A 17,160-nucleotide genomic window follows, 5' to 3' on the forward strand; every position below is an offset into this window, starting at 1 on the left:
GGCAGCATATTGTTGGGTCTTGCTTTTTAATCCATCCTGCCACTCTGTGTCTTTTGATTGGAGAGTTCAATCCATTTACATTTAGGGTAATTATTGAAATATGAGGGCTGAATGTTGCTGTTTTGTCACTTATTTTCTGGTTCTTTTGCATTTCCTTTGTTTCTTGTCCCATTTGTTTTGGACTGCCAATTCAGTTTGGTTGTTCTGTCTTATGATTCTTCTAGTTTTCTCTTTGTTTATCATATGTGGTTTTAATTTGATTATTTGTTTAGTGGTTACCTTGAGGTTTGGGCAAAAGATCTTGTGTATGAGATAGTCCATTATCTGATAGCCTCCTATTTCCTTATACTAAGTCAATTCAGTCACTTTCCTCTTCCCCTTCTAAGTTGCTCTTGTTATACCTTATTCTATCTTGTGTTGTGGCTGTGTGTTTACAGTGATGAGGTTAAATTTATTTTTGGTGAATTTCTTCCTTTGATCTTTGAGTTTAGTATTTAAGTGGTTGCTAACCTATTCCGGTAAAGATCTACTATTTCTCTGATTTTGTCTACCTACTTTTCTCCTTACTCCAAGCTTTGTGTTCCCTTTCTCTTCTTTTTTTCAGGCCTGAGGGCCTTCTTGAGTATTTCTTGTAGTGGGGGTCTCGTGGCCATGAACTCCCTTAGCTTTTGTTTATCTGGGAGAGTTACTATTTCTCCATCATATTTGAAGGATATTTTTGCTGGATAGAGTATTCTTGGCTGAAAGCTTTTGTCTTTCAGTATTTTGAATATATCATTCCAGTCTCTTCTAGCCTGAAAAGTTTCTGTTGAGAAATCCGCTGAGAGCCTGATGGGAGTTCCTTTGTACGTTATTTTTTGTTCTTGTCTAGCTGCCCTTAATATTGTTTCTTTGTCGTTGACCCTGGCTAGCCTTACCACTAGGTGTCGTGGTGAAGGCCTTTGTCTGTTAATATATATAGGTGTTCTCTTGGCTTCGCTTACTGGTATTTCCTGCTCCTTCCCCAGATCTGGGAAATTTTCAGCTATTATTTCCTTGAATAGGCTCTCTGTTCCTCTTTCCCTCTCCTCTCCCTCAGGAATACCTATAATTCTTATGTTACATTTTCTAATAGAGTCAGATATTTCTCGGAGTCTTTCTTCATTTCTTTTTAGTCTTAGTTCTCTCTCTTCTTCTATCTGGAGTATATCTGTATTCCTATCCTCTAAAGTACTAATTCTTTCCTCCATATTGTCAGCTCTGTTCTTTAAAGATTCCAGATTCTCCTTTATCTCCTCCATTGTGTTCTTCATCTCCATCAGCACTGATTGGTTTTTCTTTATGATTTCAATCTCTTCTGTGAAGAAACTCCTAATCTCATTTAATTGTTTGTCTGTGTTGTCTCGTATTTCGTTGAGTGTTTTTATGATAGCTATTTTGAAATCTCTGTCATTTAGTTTATGGATTTCTGTGTTTTCGGGGTTGATTTCTGGGTGCTTGTCATTTTGTTTCTGGTCTGGTGATTTCAAATATTTTTGCATTGTGGTTCCTGTGTTGGTTTTGATTTTCCTCATCCTGGAAGTCTCTGGTTGCAATTTCCACCTGCCGCCGCTGTCTGGTGGTAAAGGGCTGTGTAGTCTAAGCCCCCTGCGCTCTGCCCCAGTTTTTCTGCTGCGATCCGCAGTTTTGTTTTGTTTTGTTTTTTCCCCACTGCGATCCACGGGTCCGGTCCAGTTTGTTCAGTTCTGCCTCGGATCGCTAGGTCTGGTCGAGCTGCAGACTCCGGGTTGCGAGGAGGGGGGAGCTCTCTCTTTTGCCCTCTGGGACCCTGACGTGGGAGGCTTCTCGTTTGCCCCTCTTTATCCGCTCTCTGGGTTGCTCAGATGTTGATGGTAGCCCTGTGGCTCCTCTGAGTCCTCTGTGCGGGAGTTTCCCACTGGCTGAGAGCGCCCGAAGAGCTACAGTTTCCCACCGAGGGCCGCCCCTCCCCCCTCTCTGGGAGCCGCGCGGACCGGATCGCTGATCTGATGGGGAGGGAGCGGAGTTCTCCTTACCTCTCCCCACTTCCTCCGGAGGCCCAGCACGTTCCGCTCTCAGATGTGCAGCAGTGTGGATCCCTCCACTCTAGGTTTTCACTGTCTGGGATTCCGTTGTTGGTCTGTGGCTGTTACTTTTGTTGTATCTTGTGGGGGAAGAATTCACGGGAAAGCTCACTCCGCCATGATGCTGACGTCACTCCTTAGCAGTGGTTTTTTAAATCTACTTACCTTTTCTGTCCTGTTGACTTCGTCTTTGTACATTTGTGAAGCACTTCCAAATCATGAAAGCCTAATTTCTTGAAAATCAACATCTTGCTGAGAATTCCTGTCTCATAAAGTCAGCATCTTTAGAAGGCTGGATCTAAAGTACAGGAACACCTTTGATACTAATCCAGGCAGCAAGAGAAGGTGTCAGTAAGTTCCTCGACTCCTCTATTATGACTTGGATGGTTTGATAAGATTTGGGTTGACATCTTCACAATTGCTTATGAGTAACAACGCTGTGATCCGTACACTGACCAGAACCTTGAGCTTGAAGTTGATTTTCTAGTTGAGCTGATAGATCTGTGCTTCTCTGGTCCAGTCCCTCTTGTGACTATACCTGCACATTTATAGAATAATGGTGCAGCCTGTGAGCATGAAACAGAGCAAAACCAACCAGACCACAGGGGGACTGAACCTCTGACCTGGGCCCATTAGCTCCCTTGTTAAACCAAGGCAGCCAAACAGTCAGCCAATTAGTGATTCATTTGGCAGCAGGGGCCAGACTCACATGCTGAGCTAGTCCAGACTCAGGAAAGTATATCAGAAGAGCAGAGTGGCAGCTGTCAAGAGTAAGACTCATTTGCTTCCATTAGGCTGCAGTGACTTTTGTGTCACATGGTTTCACACTGGACTTTAGAATCACCAACAATCTATCTTTGAAAAATGCAGCTTTTACTCTACAAGAAGAGAGTAGAAGAGAAACCTATTTGCCATTTCTATTTTTTTTTAATGTTTAAAAATCTTGCACATTTTTAAACTTGAATCATACTATGTGTCCTGCAGCTATATTTTTGGTTCAGCATTAGATTGAGATTCATCCCTGTGGTTTGTGTATTGGAATTTAGTCACTGCTACTTGGACTCCATCTTACAACTGTATTATAACTTGTCCATTCTACTGTGACAGACATCTGTTTCCAGTTTTTTGCTATTATGAGTAGTTCTGCTGTGCGTATTCTTGTGCATGTCTCCTGGTACACACATGAGCGAGTTTCTCTAAGGTGTATACATACCTAGGAGAGAAACAGCTGGGTCATAGGATATATCTTTAAGTTTATCAGATGATGTCAAAGTGCTCTGTTCTGATTTACACTCCCACCAATAATACGTACTTCAACGATTCCACATCCTGACCAATACTTGATATTGTCAGACTGAAAATTTTACTAATGTGGTAGGTATGAAACTATATTTTAATTGTATTTAAAATTTGTTTTTTTTTTTACCATTTTCTAGAATACTAGTGAAGTTAAACAGTATTTCATACATTTATTGGCTATTCAGTTGTCCTCTTTTGTGACGTATCCATTCCAGTGTTTTCTCCATTTATCTTTTGGCTTGATCAGTGAGCATGTATTTATATTCTAGATGGTAATCCTCTGTCAATTTTGGCTTGCAAATATCTTCCCCCAGTTTGATTTGCCTTTTTATACTTTATAATATCTTATAGTTCTCATTTTAACGTAGTTGCTTTGTACTTTGTCTTGTTAATACACAAAATCTTTCCTCACTGTCATATAAATGCTCTTTTATGTCATCTTTTAAAAGTTTTATAGTTTTGTGTTTCACATTTAAGTCTTTAATCCATTTGGCATTGATTTGAACTATTACATACCTATGTGGGGTAGTGGTGCACGTCTCTTTGTTTTATAAAGATAACTACCAGCACCAGTCATTGGGCAGTCCTTCCCTCTCACGCTCATCTGCAAGACCAGCTCTCAGGAGAGATCAACTTAGCAGGCATGTGCATATTTGTTTCTGGAGTCTGTTTGCGTTCTTTGGTTATTTTATTTACTCCTGTGCCCACACTACATTGTCAATATAGTGTATGCGACTTTCTGCTGTCTGGTGAGCTAGTCCCTCACCTTCTTCTTTGGGAGTATTTTGGCTATTACTGGTCCTTTGCTCTCCTGGAATAGAAGAAATGCTCTCTGGTTTTCAAATGTTCCTTCTAAGAGCTAAGTGAATTGAATTTTAGGCAAGGACCATACAAACAGGCTTAGATATTGTGATCAGTAAACTTGCGAGTAAATGTGTTTACTTGAATTTTACTTGGTCATAAAAAAAGTTCACAAAATTTAGATTTGAGAATTTATGCTCGTAAGAAGTGTTTTCGTCTTTATCCTGCAATATCTATGAACCATATTAATGCAGAGATGTTAAAATTGTTTGGTTGGTTGTGCTGTTTTCAATCACAAATTTAATTAACATTGAACTTGGACCACTTCCCTGAGCAGTAATGCAGATAATGCCTGTCCAATGAAGCCACATGAGACTCTAATTAGATCTCATGAAATAATGGCTTCAAATTATTTTAAGTGCTTGTAATTTTTAGTAATATGCAGGCCCATGCACGAATATCAACAGGGAAACTCAGTGAGGGGTGTGTGCCCTGATAACTACGAAGGGATCAGAAAGTTTTAATGTACACGCAGCCTGGGAAACTTTGTATTGTTTATTAAATAAAGCAGAGAAAGCAAGTGAAGAATCAGCACAGTGGGAAATAAGGTCACCAGATAAGGCTCTTTTTGCTACTGTTTCCTGTTCTGGGTGGCTCTGCAATCCACCCTGAGAATTTCACTCCTCTTACCAGACTGAAAATTCCCCATTTCCTGTCACTCTCTACCACCTCCCCCATTCCCAAACTGCCAAACCAAAGCAAACAGATGAGACACAGCTAATTTGTTGAGGAGCACAGAGCTTTCAGTAAACAACTTCTTCCTGGATATTACTGTGTAGAGAATGACTGAAATTTTATCAACATAAGAAGAACTGGATCAATTTATTATTGTACCATGTCTATTAGGTCTACATCCATATAGCACATCAACTCATTCTTGCCCTTCTTGGCAACTATATAGCTACAAAGAGGGAAAAACTATAATAGCTACAAAAACTTTTTTGGGGATGGCAGAATTGTTTTGAATCAACATCTACATTTTTAGAATAAAGCAGAGCATAGAAGGCAGCTGTGCAGGGTATATATACATTTAGGAGAGGTGTTCAGCAGGTATCAGTGATGAGACCATGTCACAAACGGAGGGGTTTCAGAAAGCCATGGTCTCTTATTTTTTGAATTGCAAAGTGGTGAAGATGTTACCATGCTTTAAGTGATTAGTCTAAAAACAGCAGCAGCCCTTGTCAAACTTTATTACAAGTGGTATAAATAGTTATGAAAGGCACAGGATAGGGATGCATTTCAAAGGACCTGAAAAAGTTTTGAGTTAAAAAAACCTAATGTTTTACTGTACGGGGAAACTATTCATGTACGTACAGTGTTGGGTGCTAAAACATTTTATTTAACTGTGTAGTATTTTTCCAGATAAATTAAGGGTCAGGAACCCAGGTTGGTCTGATTCCACTACATCACTAACTAATAACTAACTAAAAGCACCTTAAGGGCCGACCCCCTGCCTTAGCGGTTAAGTGCTCATGCTCCGCTGCTGGCAGCCCGGGTTCGGGTCCTGGGTGCATGCCGACGCACCGCTTCTCCGGCCATGCTGAGGCCGCGTCCCACATACAGCAACTAGAAGGCTGTGCAACCATGACATACAACTATCTACTGGGGCTTTGGGGGAAAAAAATAAAATTAAAAATTAAAAAAAAAAAAAAAGCACCTTAAGATTTTTAACAAAAAAAGGAACTATGATATAAAGAATGAAAAAAGTACCATCTGCCACATCGTTGCTTTTTGGCCTACCTAAGAGCAAAGGGTCAAGAACTCCAAGTGGCTTTCCATCCACAAAGTTCACGTCTCTAGGGCAATGACTAGAGGGTGGGAATCCTTTCATAATGTATGTGTAGCAAATCACCACGAGGTACAATTTAAATCTTAGTTTTGTCCATTATACCTTGATAAAGCTGAAAAAAATTAAGTTCATGTCTCTAGGTCCCTGACTTTTGAAGTTCAAGGTTGTGTAAAAACTTTGTACCAAGATTACTGATTAACTGCATCAGGGGCTTCCAGCACGCCTCTATCTGCTGATTTGAGAGAAACCGAGTGGGAGGGGAGCCTGGTTGGTTTCCTGTCTCCAGTGCTTTCGTGTCCACATGAAATTGAGTCACACAGAGCAGAAACCTGAACTTACTTCTCTGAATGGCCAGTGTTCTTTTCACAGACCTGTGTTGTAACTGTAGAGACCACTACTAACAGAGCTCCTCAGGATTCATGAAGGCTTGTTTTTAACACTACTGAATCGGGAGATGGAAACCTGCTTTCCACTTCTAGCTCCGCCTTGTCACTAATTAACTACAGCTGTGTGATTTTAAACAGGTCACTTGGCCTCTCTGAGCCTCATCTATAAAACGAGGCAGCTGGATTGTATCAATCTTTAGAAGAGATAATGTATGTGAAAGTACTTCGCATGCTTCTTAATGCATAGTTGGTGTGCAAGAAACATCTGATTCCTCCATATTAAACTATGCTGAGGCTGTAAAAATTCCTAGTAACAAATCCTTGATTTCCAAAATAACCATTAATATATTCCATAAACAAATATTGCTAACTGATCCTAGGTAGAAATCATGAAGCTCAGACCAAGACCTCAAGGAAATAATAATTTGTTAGGGCAATAGGATATACTCATCATAAGGATGATTGCTTTTAAGTTCCAAAAGGACCAAATTCAATGGCAGTTCAGAGGAGTAAGAGAAAATTTTTGGCTGCAAGCAAACTTGAAAGTGTTCATGGGATAAAGAACACTTGAGCTCTTTCTAAACTGCTAGAATTGTGAGATTTGGACAGGTAGAGACTGGAAGGTTTGGGGATGAAGACATTCCAGGTTTGAGGAACAACATGGAGACAGGCGAATTCAAAGTGTGCCTGGAGAAGGTGACCTGCCCAGTTTGACTGGAATGCAGAAGACTGTTGGGAAATAAAGATGCAAGTGTGAGCTGGGAAACAGACCATGGAGGACCTCTGAGCACTGGACTGGGGACTTAAGCTTTTCTGCTGTAGGCAACCAGGAATCACTAGTGCTGCGCTGGGGCTGAATTAATCTCAGAATCGCTGGGAGAGCAGTGGGGCAAACCAGAGGCAAAGAAATCAGCACAGAAGCTATTCTCACTTGTGGGGAGGCCATGGGACTATAAAGGATTCTGGTATACCATAGTCTAGATACATTTTAGGGCTTTCTAGCCAAGTTGGTGACCTATACTTAAAAAGAGGAAAGGGAATATATTATTAAAACTTTCTTTTAATGGGAAGGAGCTCTTACGTTTTGCAGCGAAGCCTATCATGACCTGGCCTTAGAGTACAAAGAAAAGCCGTGGAGAACGCCATCCCAGCTCTGCTCGAGGCTGCTGAATCGTGGCAGGCACGGGACAAAGACCCGAATTCAGGTGGCAGTGAGGGCAATGACGAGCAAGACACAGGCTGCAGGAGGGAAAGTCCACAGGACTTGGCCTGATTAACTGCAGGAGGCAAAGGAGCAGGTCGAGGACTGAAGTTCTGAGTCTGAATTCTGAGTGATGACAGGACAGCAGTAACAACAGGGAGTAAATTCATAAATCGGTGTTTCTTTAAACCAAGAGCATTTTGCTGTTGAAACAAATTCTGCCCGAGTCAACAATGTCTGTTCATCTGTCATCGTATTTGTTCATAACTACATTTCTAAGGCCTAAATATTATACATACAGTTCATTTTTTAGTAGTAGGAAAAATAAGGGGTTCTCGATTTAAGTGGACGAGTCTCTCTTAGAGATGAAGCATTTCTATCTGGTGACGCTCTGGAATACCAGCAAATTGTTCTCCTAACACAGGATACAGGCAAAGCATTTCCTAAAGGCAAAAATTCACTTCAACAAAGTTAATGCCACATAAACAGTAAAAATGAGAAGTATAAAAGGAAACATTAAATAAAAGATTTTGCTTTTATTTAAAATAAAATGCATTTATACAGTCTTTAAACCATGGGTTATTGGACAATCCTTGTACCCACCCCCCTGGCACCCTCTTGGGCCATGTGAGCTAGGAATCGTCTGACTAGCACCAACGCAGATTGTAACAGCGCAACAGACTAGAACACGGCCAGTCCAGGCATCCGAGTTAAAGACAGACACTGTGGCAAATCATGATTATAATGAAGTCATTCTTAATTTAGCAGATATTAAAACTGCACATTAATTATATTTTTAAAAGCATTTAATTAATGCAAAGATGCTACATCTAAGCCATTTGCTAGTCGTGAGTAGTTTTTTAAAAATCTGTACAATTTTTATAAAATTTGTGTTTGTACATTAGTTACACAAAATGCATACTTCATAGACCTTTACTTCATATTGTAATGCAAAAGTTGCATATTTTAGGCAGACAGTGAATATGCTGGTGAATACTAAGAAATGGTTGTAATACAATATGGTGTAAAAATAAAAACACAAGACAATATACATACATGCTTATTCAAGGACAAAAACCAACCAGGCATAACGGACTAACAACATTTTCCTTCATGGCCCAACAACATTATTAGCTATCAGGCATCTTTTGCAGGCCTGATTTATGTAAGGAGCGAGGGAAGGGAATCAAATGGCTACTAGAAGTAGGATATTTTTAAAAACGAGGTCAAATTAAACATACATTAAAAGACATGCATTAAACATGATAAATAGACTTCATAGAGTTTAAGCCCTGGATGGCTTTAAAGTAGATGGCTTGAGTTTCTTACAATTTGGCTAGCTTAGATCAGTGATGTTTCGTTCCTGACTTGCCCACTACTTCAGTTTTCAATTCATGGCCCTAAGGAATGTGTGCCATATTCAAGTCCATATATTGTATCATGATAGCAGATTAATAGTCGTGCTTGTTAGTGCCCATATTAACTGGTCTGGTAAGGCAGAAAAGTTTTCATGATAAAACAAATTTCAAGCTTACTTTATTAAGCAGCATACAACAAACAACAGCTTTGAAAGTTAAATATTGTTATGGCCATGGAGTTTCATTACACAGGATTTCTATTCACACCCAACCACTGGTAAGTTTGTAGAACATCTCTTCATCTAAACTCTCGTTTTGGTCTTTTGCACGTGTTGAGAGAAATATGTAGCCCCCAATGAATTCATGAACCACCTTGCAATCGACTTCAGTACAGATGAAGGACAATCGTACTTCATCCGCGAACTCGACGGTGACCTGCAGCAAAGACAAAGGGCTGTTAGTCCCAGCAGAACTCCAGGTGGGTGGGTCTAAGTGAAGCTACGGTGCTGCTTAAGGTCCGTCACAAGATACTTGTTGACACGCAAATCTTTTTTAATCCTAAACTAATAATGCCTCAAGTCTGAAAGAATAAGAAAAGTTTGCCAGCCCTTCCTCCACACTTCTCTTTAGTTTTCATGTTCTGGAAAGGAAGACTGAATGCAAGGGGTTTAGGTCATTAAGTTCCGAAATGGTCTCTGGTGATTCAATTAATGAGAATGTCTCTTCAAGTCCTGGGAGAAAACCTACTTCCTGTGTTTAATTTAATATTTGCTTTAGATATTTAACTTTTAGGTATCATGTTTGAATATTTCAGAAATACGAGGTTCTGTGAAATAATAGGAATTGACATAACAAACCCAATGATCCTAAAACAAATGACTTATTAGTAAAAGATTGTTTATTTTAACTGATATTCATAGACTCCAAGGACAGGGGCAGCATGATACACAGTAGATGTGCCAGGATTCAGAGCCCTAAGCATCTGAGCTTGAATCCTGATTCTGTTACTAAGTGTGTGGTCAGGGACAATGACAGCCCTCAGGCCTCTGCATTCTTGTGTCCCCACGTGGTAGGAGGCATAACCCATCACCTCACAGAGGCCCAGACAGAGGGTACGCACGTAAAACATCTGTGGCATGCCCGGCACAGAGACGGTGTTCAAGAAATAGCAGCTGCTCCTGTGAGGCAAAGGGATCTATCCATTATAGAAAGAGAACCTCGAAAAAGAATATTCTAAGCAGATCATTCTGTTCTAAGAAGTTTAATAACTGGGCTAATTATGAAATAGGCAAAAGTTTAAGTCAGAAATGAATAACCAACCATGGTTTATACTTTAAGAGGTAATTGTACAAACCTTCAGAGTTTATAGGACTTTTTATTCTTAATTTGCTCATTTTTAGCAGAAGGCCTATTTATGTATTCAAGTAACATTGTTATAGCTTACCATTTTTATTTCCCAGTTTACATTCCACTGTTTCATGTTACTGAAACGCCATGTTTTAATTGCATCTCCTGTGCCGGCATCCATCCTAATCAGTCTGTTGTATGCAATGCCAATGAGTTCTTCTTTTTTTCCTCCTTGGAACCTATAGCATTAAAAACATAATAAATACATGTTTAAAAACATGTTGGGGCTGGGGGGACATGTTGGTCTGTTTTCCTTCAAGATATGTGCTCTTTAACTCTAAAAAGAGTGCTACTCTTATATGAGTAAAAACAGAAATGAAATCATTTTGAATATTTAATGTAAAAATTACAAGTATAGAAAATACATCCCAACATTTAAATTTTACTGTAAAATAAGTTAATGGGTGTCAGCAGGTAGCTTTAAATGTTTAATTTCTAATTACACGAAGCAGACTAGGTGAAAAGGCACAGACTAAGGTTTACACACAGGTGCTTACCTCGCAATAAAGTGTGTGATGCCAAATTCTGGGAGCGACTGCCACGCCTGAATAAACCTCATCTTGGCTTCAATCAGACTCATCTGAGCCACATTCTGGTGCGCCTCCAAGATTCTCGCTGTTATCTAAACATGATTGAACATCATCTTACCATCAGACATTATTCCTTCATGATAGAATCAAAACAAAAAAGATAAAAAATTGAATTATGTGCCCCATCCCAAAATCATGTACTGCAAGAGTTGGAGTTAGAAACTCTCTGAGGCTACATCTGGGGATTTTAGTAAAATAATGACTTTTCTAAGGAAACTTTGATATATTTCTTCTTAATTTTAGTTTCCATACATCAAGAAACAAAAAAGTACTATTAGGACCACTCCTGAGAAATATTCCGAGTCCTCACATACATGATACTGCTGTTTTAAACGGCATGTTCCCATCCTCAGATACATAACGAATGTTAAATTTAGCACCAAGATCAGAATGAGTACCTGGAACACAAGTTTCTAGCAGGAATATTTATTAGCAGCTTTATTTATTTATTTTTTAAATAATTTTATTTATTTATTTTTCCCCCAAAGCCCCAGTAGATAGTTGTATGTCATAGCTGCACATCCTTCTAGTTGCTGTATGTGGGACGTGGCCTCAGCATGGCGGGAGAAGCAGTGCGTCGGTGTGCGACCGGGATCCGAACCCGGGCCGCCAGCAGCGGAGCGCGCACACTTAACCATATTAGCAGCTTTAGAGTACTTGAAATCACCATAATAATTTGAAAATTTTTCTAAAGGAATCATTAGAAAAGTTAAATTTTAATTTAAATTAAACTCACTTTGGGATGAATACTCCCACAAGGAGAGGAAGGAAATTAATCCATGAGGGGAGACTGTGGCTAGAGCTTTAAATATTTTTATTTGTTTTCTTCCTCTCTCTCTCTCTTTCTTTCTTTATTTTTGGTTAATATGGAGAACTTACCAAATCTCTTACATAGCCTGGCTGTAGATGGCAATGCGAGGAAAGAAAAAGGAAGCAGAAAGAAAAAGAAAAAAAAAGGCAATCAGAAAAAATGGCAATGAAGCAAAGAAAAAGTTGCGGTAACCTGCAAACCAAAATTCCAGCCAAAAACCATGCAAAAAATTACTTTAGGTAGAAACCAAGTAAGTAAATGAAGCATGAAAATGAAAATGAGGAAGCAGTGAATACTCTCCACTTAGAATACCAAGGAACACTCCGCATTATTTTAGATTGTTAAGTGTTACTAAAATTAAGGGCAGAGATTTGCAGGAGAAAATAAAAAGAGCAAATACCCTTCTCCCCCCTCACGTACTAGTTCTTACCAGTTAGGGCGAAGCTAATTATTTTAGTAGTGAAATCAAAAGTAATACTCAAAAGCCTTTAATGTTGTCTCAGATTGTGTCAGATCGTATGATCCATGCACTGCTTTTCAGAAATAAATTGAAGGCATAAAATAAGTGCACTGACCATACTGTTTATTTACATAAGAGAAGCAAACCCTTCAATTACCATCTGTTTTTTGCATCCTTTTTCCTGGAAGGGAAAATAAAGAGATACTACACTAGGAATGGTGGCTATAAACACAGTAGTCCATTTCAATTTGGATTAACATGGATAAAATGTAGGGAAACTCTTTTCTTTAAAATGTAAAAATCAAATTTGAGAGTCATATTCACGTAAAAATATCCACAGTAAGTTTAATTAACTTATAGTTTTGGGGGAATTAAAGTAGATAAATATAACAAATGCTATATTGATGGACCCAAAGGAATACCGTGTGCTGATGCCCTGGTAGGGAAGAATGACCCCACTGCCTGCACATCTTCCTACCTGGCTCCTGAGTGCCCCCGGATTATAGTCTAACAAACAATTACTGAGCACCATGTCCAACGATCAGCACAGCAGCTGACACACAAGAGCAACTAGACTTCTGCCTATCAGCACGTGCTAGGTGTCAGGGCAACACATGGTCTCTACCTTCTGCAGACACCTGTAAGTCCAGTTAGAGAAAGAAAGATTAAAAAAGAATGTGCATTTGGTCAGATGCCAAGGTGTGGAAGGCAAGGCTAGAAGGATCCTTAACCACACACAGACCACACACATACTGCCATCCTGCCAGTTCAAGACAAACATTCATTGTCTACGTCCTCAAGACAATCTTCGGTTGCCAATCCAGTTGAGAACTCAGGGATAGAAAACTAAAGTGAAAACCAGCATTATAAAGGCTTCTAAGAAAACAATTCAATACCTATGTTTGATAGCTAAACCAACATTTGGCAATCTTTACAATTATGCTTTAAGATCTTTTCCCCCTGATATCTGATAGTGAAATGGTAAGACCGCTAAGATTTGAAATTATTCAATGCTTTTGAAGGCAAATGAATCCACTTTTAAAAATGAGTTTGTTTACAAATAATTTATAAATGAAATGACGAAGAATAAAAAGTCTAATTGGTGCTTCATTCACTTTCCCTTTTTAGCTTACAATCTACATTCCACAGAGCTCCCCAGGGCAGCCATTTCCTCCATTCCTCACTACCCCCACATTGCACAACTGGGGGAGGAACCACCTCCACAAGCTTACACAACCTCTGAAACTTGAAGACAAACACTTAGTGATTACAACTTCTGAACATTTCTAGCTAAGTGATTTCAGACCCACATGATAAACATGATATTTGAAGTTAAGAATTAATAAGTCTTCCGGGTATTTCGTTGGGCCTGTATGTTTTTAAATTATTCCTTAATAAAGATAAAAATGAAACTAGACAAACATCAAATACTTATTTTAAAGGTCTTCTTCAGCAACCCCCTTCACCCCCGCAACTGAAGCTTTTCCCTTTTATGGCATGATGTTTGATGTAGAGAATATTGGGGGCTATCCCAAGTGAAATTCCCCTGCAAAGAACCTTTTAAGTTATCCCAAAGAACCACTTTCCTAAATAGTGATTGTTTTATGATATTAATTTCCAGGAAAGGAATTCTAAACAGAGTGAACAAAAGCAGTAAATTTCAATGAAAATTTACCAAACTTTGTCACTTTATGCAAATCCTGGTTAGGTTTTGACTGGTACTGTTAAGAAAAGACAATGTTAAAATGTAGACTATTTCTACCCTTGTAAAGTTTATTTCCAAAGCTAGAAAAGTCTACTTCAACAGCCAAGAAGAGTTATTATGGATTTTGCTGGGAAATGGTGGCTGTGCTTTATATCACACTTAATTATATAAGGAATAAAACTGCATGAATTAAGGAACACAAAGCATTAAGACCACATTCAATTCCCTGAAAGAACATCGTGTTAACAAGAGTCATTTCCTCACGTTGTTCAGAATAAATATGCTCCCAACTATTCCACCTCATTATCTGTCCTGCTGAAGTGAGAAAGGTTTTTAAATGACCAATTTAAATGACCGAAGCCTGTTTATCTTCTATTTTATATTCTAACCACCTGATATGAAATTAGGACTACCAATTAAGAATAAAGGGTTTTAAGAGGGGAAACTAAATTTAAAGTATAGGTACAAAATCATGACACAAACCAGCAGAAAGTGGTAGAAGGAAGTAAAATGAACCAGGTACCTGCTTGTTCTTGTACTTTTTTAGATAACGAGGGGACACCAAACATTCAGGATTTATGTCAGTTGTGATCTGCTCTGGTATTAACTGAGGATCTGGGTTTAAATGCTGCATCTTCAGAAAGGAAAGAATATTTTGAACTTCTAAGTTATATGAACTGTCTGCCATGGTCTTGCCTTTGGAGGCTAACCTGCAGGCTGCCATCCAGTGTGCATACTGTTTTTCCTGTTGGAGAAAAGACATGAGCTATGAAATGTATCACATGATGGGTCCTTTAAGTATAAAATATAAGGATGACTGGTCAGCTCTCTAGGGAATCAAAAAAATTGAGGTTTACTTTTAATTGGGAAACTTACATTGTCACAACGAAGCCAGATTTCATTCATGCCCTCTGCAACTGGAATCAGGAGTTTAATGTTAAACTTTTGGCCTGAAATGTTTACATCTGGGGTAACTTCACATCCTGTAATAAAAGAATTAATTATTAAAATGGTCAAATTTGCTTTTAAGAAATCCCAAGCCAATATAGGCAGCCCTGATTTTATGGCATCTTAACATGTTGAATTTTGCTGTTACGGAATCTGTAAGTCAGGAAATAAATTCTTTATGCTCAGTTTGTGGCCCTCACAGTTCACAAACCTTCACTGACAAGAGAAGGACAGGGTCCTGTTCAAATGATACTACCACAAAACACCACTTGCACTCCATCCCACAAGTTTTGATAGGTGTTATTTTAATATCACTCAGTTCTTTGAATCTTAAGTTACTTTGGATCTTGTTGTAAGTTTTTAAATGTACAGGAATTTTTTAATATCTTTCTATAATTAAATTCTAACTTAAGTATTTTTTGGTAGGAATAACAGACTTTTATGATGCCTTAAAAAAAAAGTGTGCGCAGGGTGTCGGCCAGTTTGAGCTAGAGTCCTACACGGGAGCCTCTTCAGGGCCCTGCTGTGCCCTGGCTCGGCTGCTATGCAGCCTCCTGTTCCTGCGTGGCAGGAAGAGGCCTAACGGCACAAGTGGAGGGAGCGCAGGCTCTCCTGAGCCCAGCGCACGCTCCTGGCGCCTCCTTCCAGACTTCCCGGCTGCTGGGGCACTTGAATATTCACACCGACAAACAGCTCGATTCAGAGGGTGGCCGTCGGCACGCAAATGGTCTCTTTAAACTAATGTCTTCATCGCTATGGCTCAATTCATATAGTAACTTGATGCACAATATTTCAGGAGCACACCTGCTACAGAAGGTAACATATGCTTGTATACTTGGGGAAGCCAGTATGAAAATAACTGGTATTCAGCATTTCACTTTGCAGACAAGTTTTCAGGAATACATACATTTGTGTTTACAAAAATCCATGTAACCTATTCTTTTAAGCATTAGCTGGTGGCTCTACAGAAGAGAACACAGATTTACTGAACATATACCCAACTAGATAATGCTGATGGTTGGCATAAATAAGTACTAACCAAGAGATCTGGGTTTCAGATCTTTCTCTACCACTCAATAAGTATGGCCAATTTAAGTAACATCTCTAAGTCCAAATTCCTGACCTTAAACCCTACCTCACAGGGATGGTCTAAGGATAAGACAATGTGTGTCGAAGCTCCCTAAAGGGTATTCCAGTTGTTTGTACTTGGTTCATGTTCATGTCACCCTCAGTGTTTCTCAAGACCGTCCAGTCAGCTCCACGAGGAGAATTGTAACTGTGAGCAGGGCGTGCAGCTGCCTTGCTCTCTGTACTGGAGCAGATTCTCTCAGCACAGAGTACAAGGAACAAGATGATAAACCTCTACCACCAAAAAGAATAAATGTTAAAACTGTCATTTTTTTACCTCCACATAAATGTTTTAGGTATTATATAAAATAAACAGAACATTTAAAATAAAGGAGAGATCCTTTCCTCTCCAGAAGCAACTCCTATCGTGAATTTGGTGGATTTTCTCCCCCTCTTTGCTTTCTCTTAAAATATTTACTACATATAAATAGCTAAAGCATTTAACTCCTTCTACACAAGCATCAGAAGCCATGAGGAAGGTGTGTGACAATGGGTTTAACCTGCAAAGTTAAAACAAAGAGCAGATGTTTGAAGATACAAAATCTTTTGCATAAATTTCATTAATCATTCAGGTGGATTTAAAGTACACAATCCCATGCTAATTAGGCCTCTTTTAAAAGTAAAATACCAAGAAAACTAAAAGGGAGAAAGTCAGTGGAAACTCAGGTGCTAGTGTGGCACACAGGCACTTAGCGGAGCACTTCTCAGACAAGACGCACTCCACGCCACGTGGCTGCCTCCCTCCACGGGCGAAATGCTGCACTTCTGTAACCCAATCACTACTCCTCCTAAACGTTAAATGCAAACAGCCCATTCTTACCACAATCTTCAATCCTAAGTCTCTTCAAACTCTTTGAGGGACTCTATCCTGAACCCCTGAACTTTTCCCCATCAGCAACATGTTTTCACCTCTTCCTTCTCCCCAGTCCAGCCTGGACCCCATTCACAAGTAATCACCTCCAACTCCCTAGACACACTGTTTTTCCATTATATACACTTATTGGCCAAACCCTAACTCTGGCTCAATCCAACCATCTGCTTTTTACTTGCCTATACTCAGGCTGCTGAGCTCTGTAAGAGGGGAGGGGAAAATCACAAAACCAAGCAGGTTGGTTTCACTAGAAAATTCATGGGCA

General features: G+C 39.4%; 1 protein-coding gene across 2 annotated transcripts in view; it reads right to left on the reverse strand.

Moving 5' to 3' along the window:
- Positions 1 to 9,136: 9,136 nt before the first annotated feature.
- Positions 9,137 to 17,160, reverse strand: part of FERMT2 (FERM domain containing kindlin 2) — a 92,840-nt gene continuing 84,816 nt past the window's right edge. The window contains exons 11-16 of one of the 2 annotated variants that reach the window (XM_058566924.1): positions 14,825 to 14,931; positions 14,472 to 14,693; positions 11,852 to 11,872; positions 10,880 to 11,004; positions 10,420 to 10,561; positions 9,137 to 9,410 (exon numbers count right to left, since the gene is read on the reverse strand). In XM_058566924.1, the coding sequence (XP_058422907.1) occupies positions 9,237 to 9,410; positions 10,420 to 10,561; positions 10,880 to 11,004; positions 11,852 to 11,872; positions 14,472 to 14,693; positions 14,825 to 14,931 (791 nt within the window). In that variant the 3' untranslated portion in view covers positions 9,137 to 9,236. The remainder of the gene's footprint in view (positions 9,411 to 10,419; positions 10,562 to 10,879; positions 11,005 to 11,851; positions 11,873 to 14,471; positions 14,694 to 14,824; positions 14,932 to 17,160) is intronic. The other variant, XM_058566925.1, reaches the window with a different exon arrangement.

This window comes from Diceros bicornis, chromosome 24 (genome assembly GCF_020826845.1).
Source record: "Diceros bicornis minor isolate mBicDic1 chromosome 24, mDicBic1.mat.cur, whole genome shotgun sequence".
Lineage (NCBI taxonomy): Eukaryota > Metazoa > Chordata > Mammalia > Perissodactyla > Rhinocerotidae > Diceros > Diceros bicornis.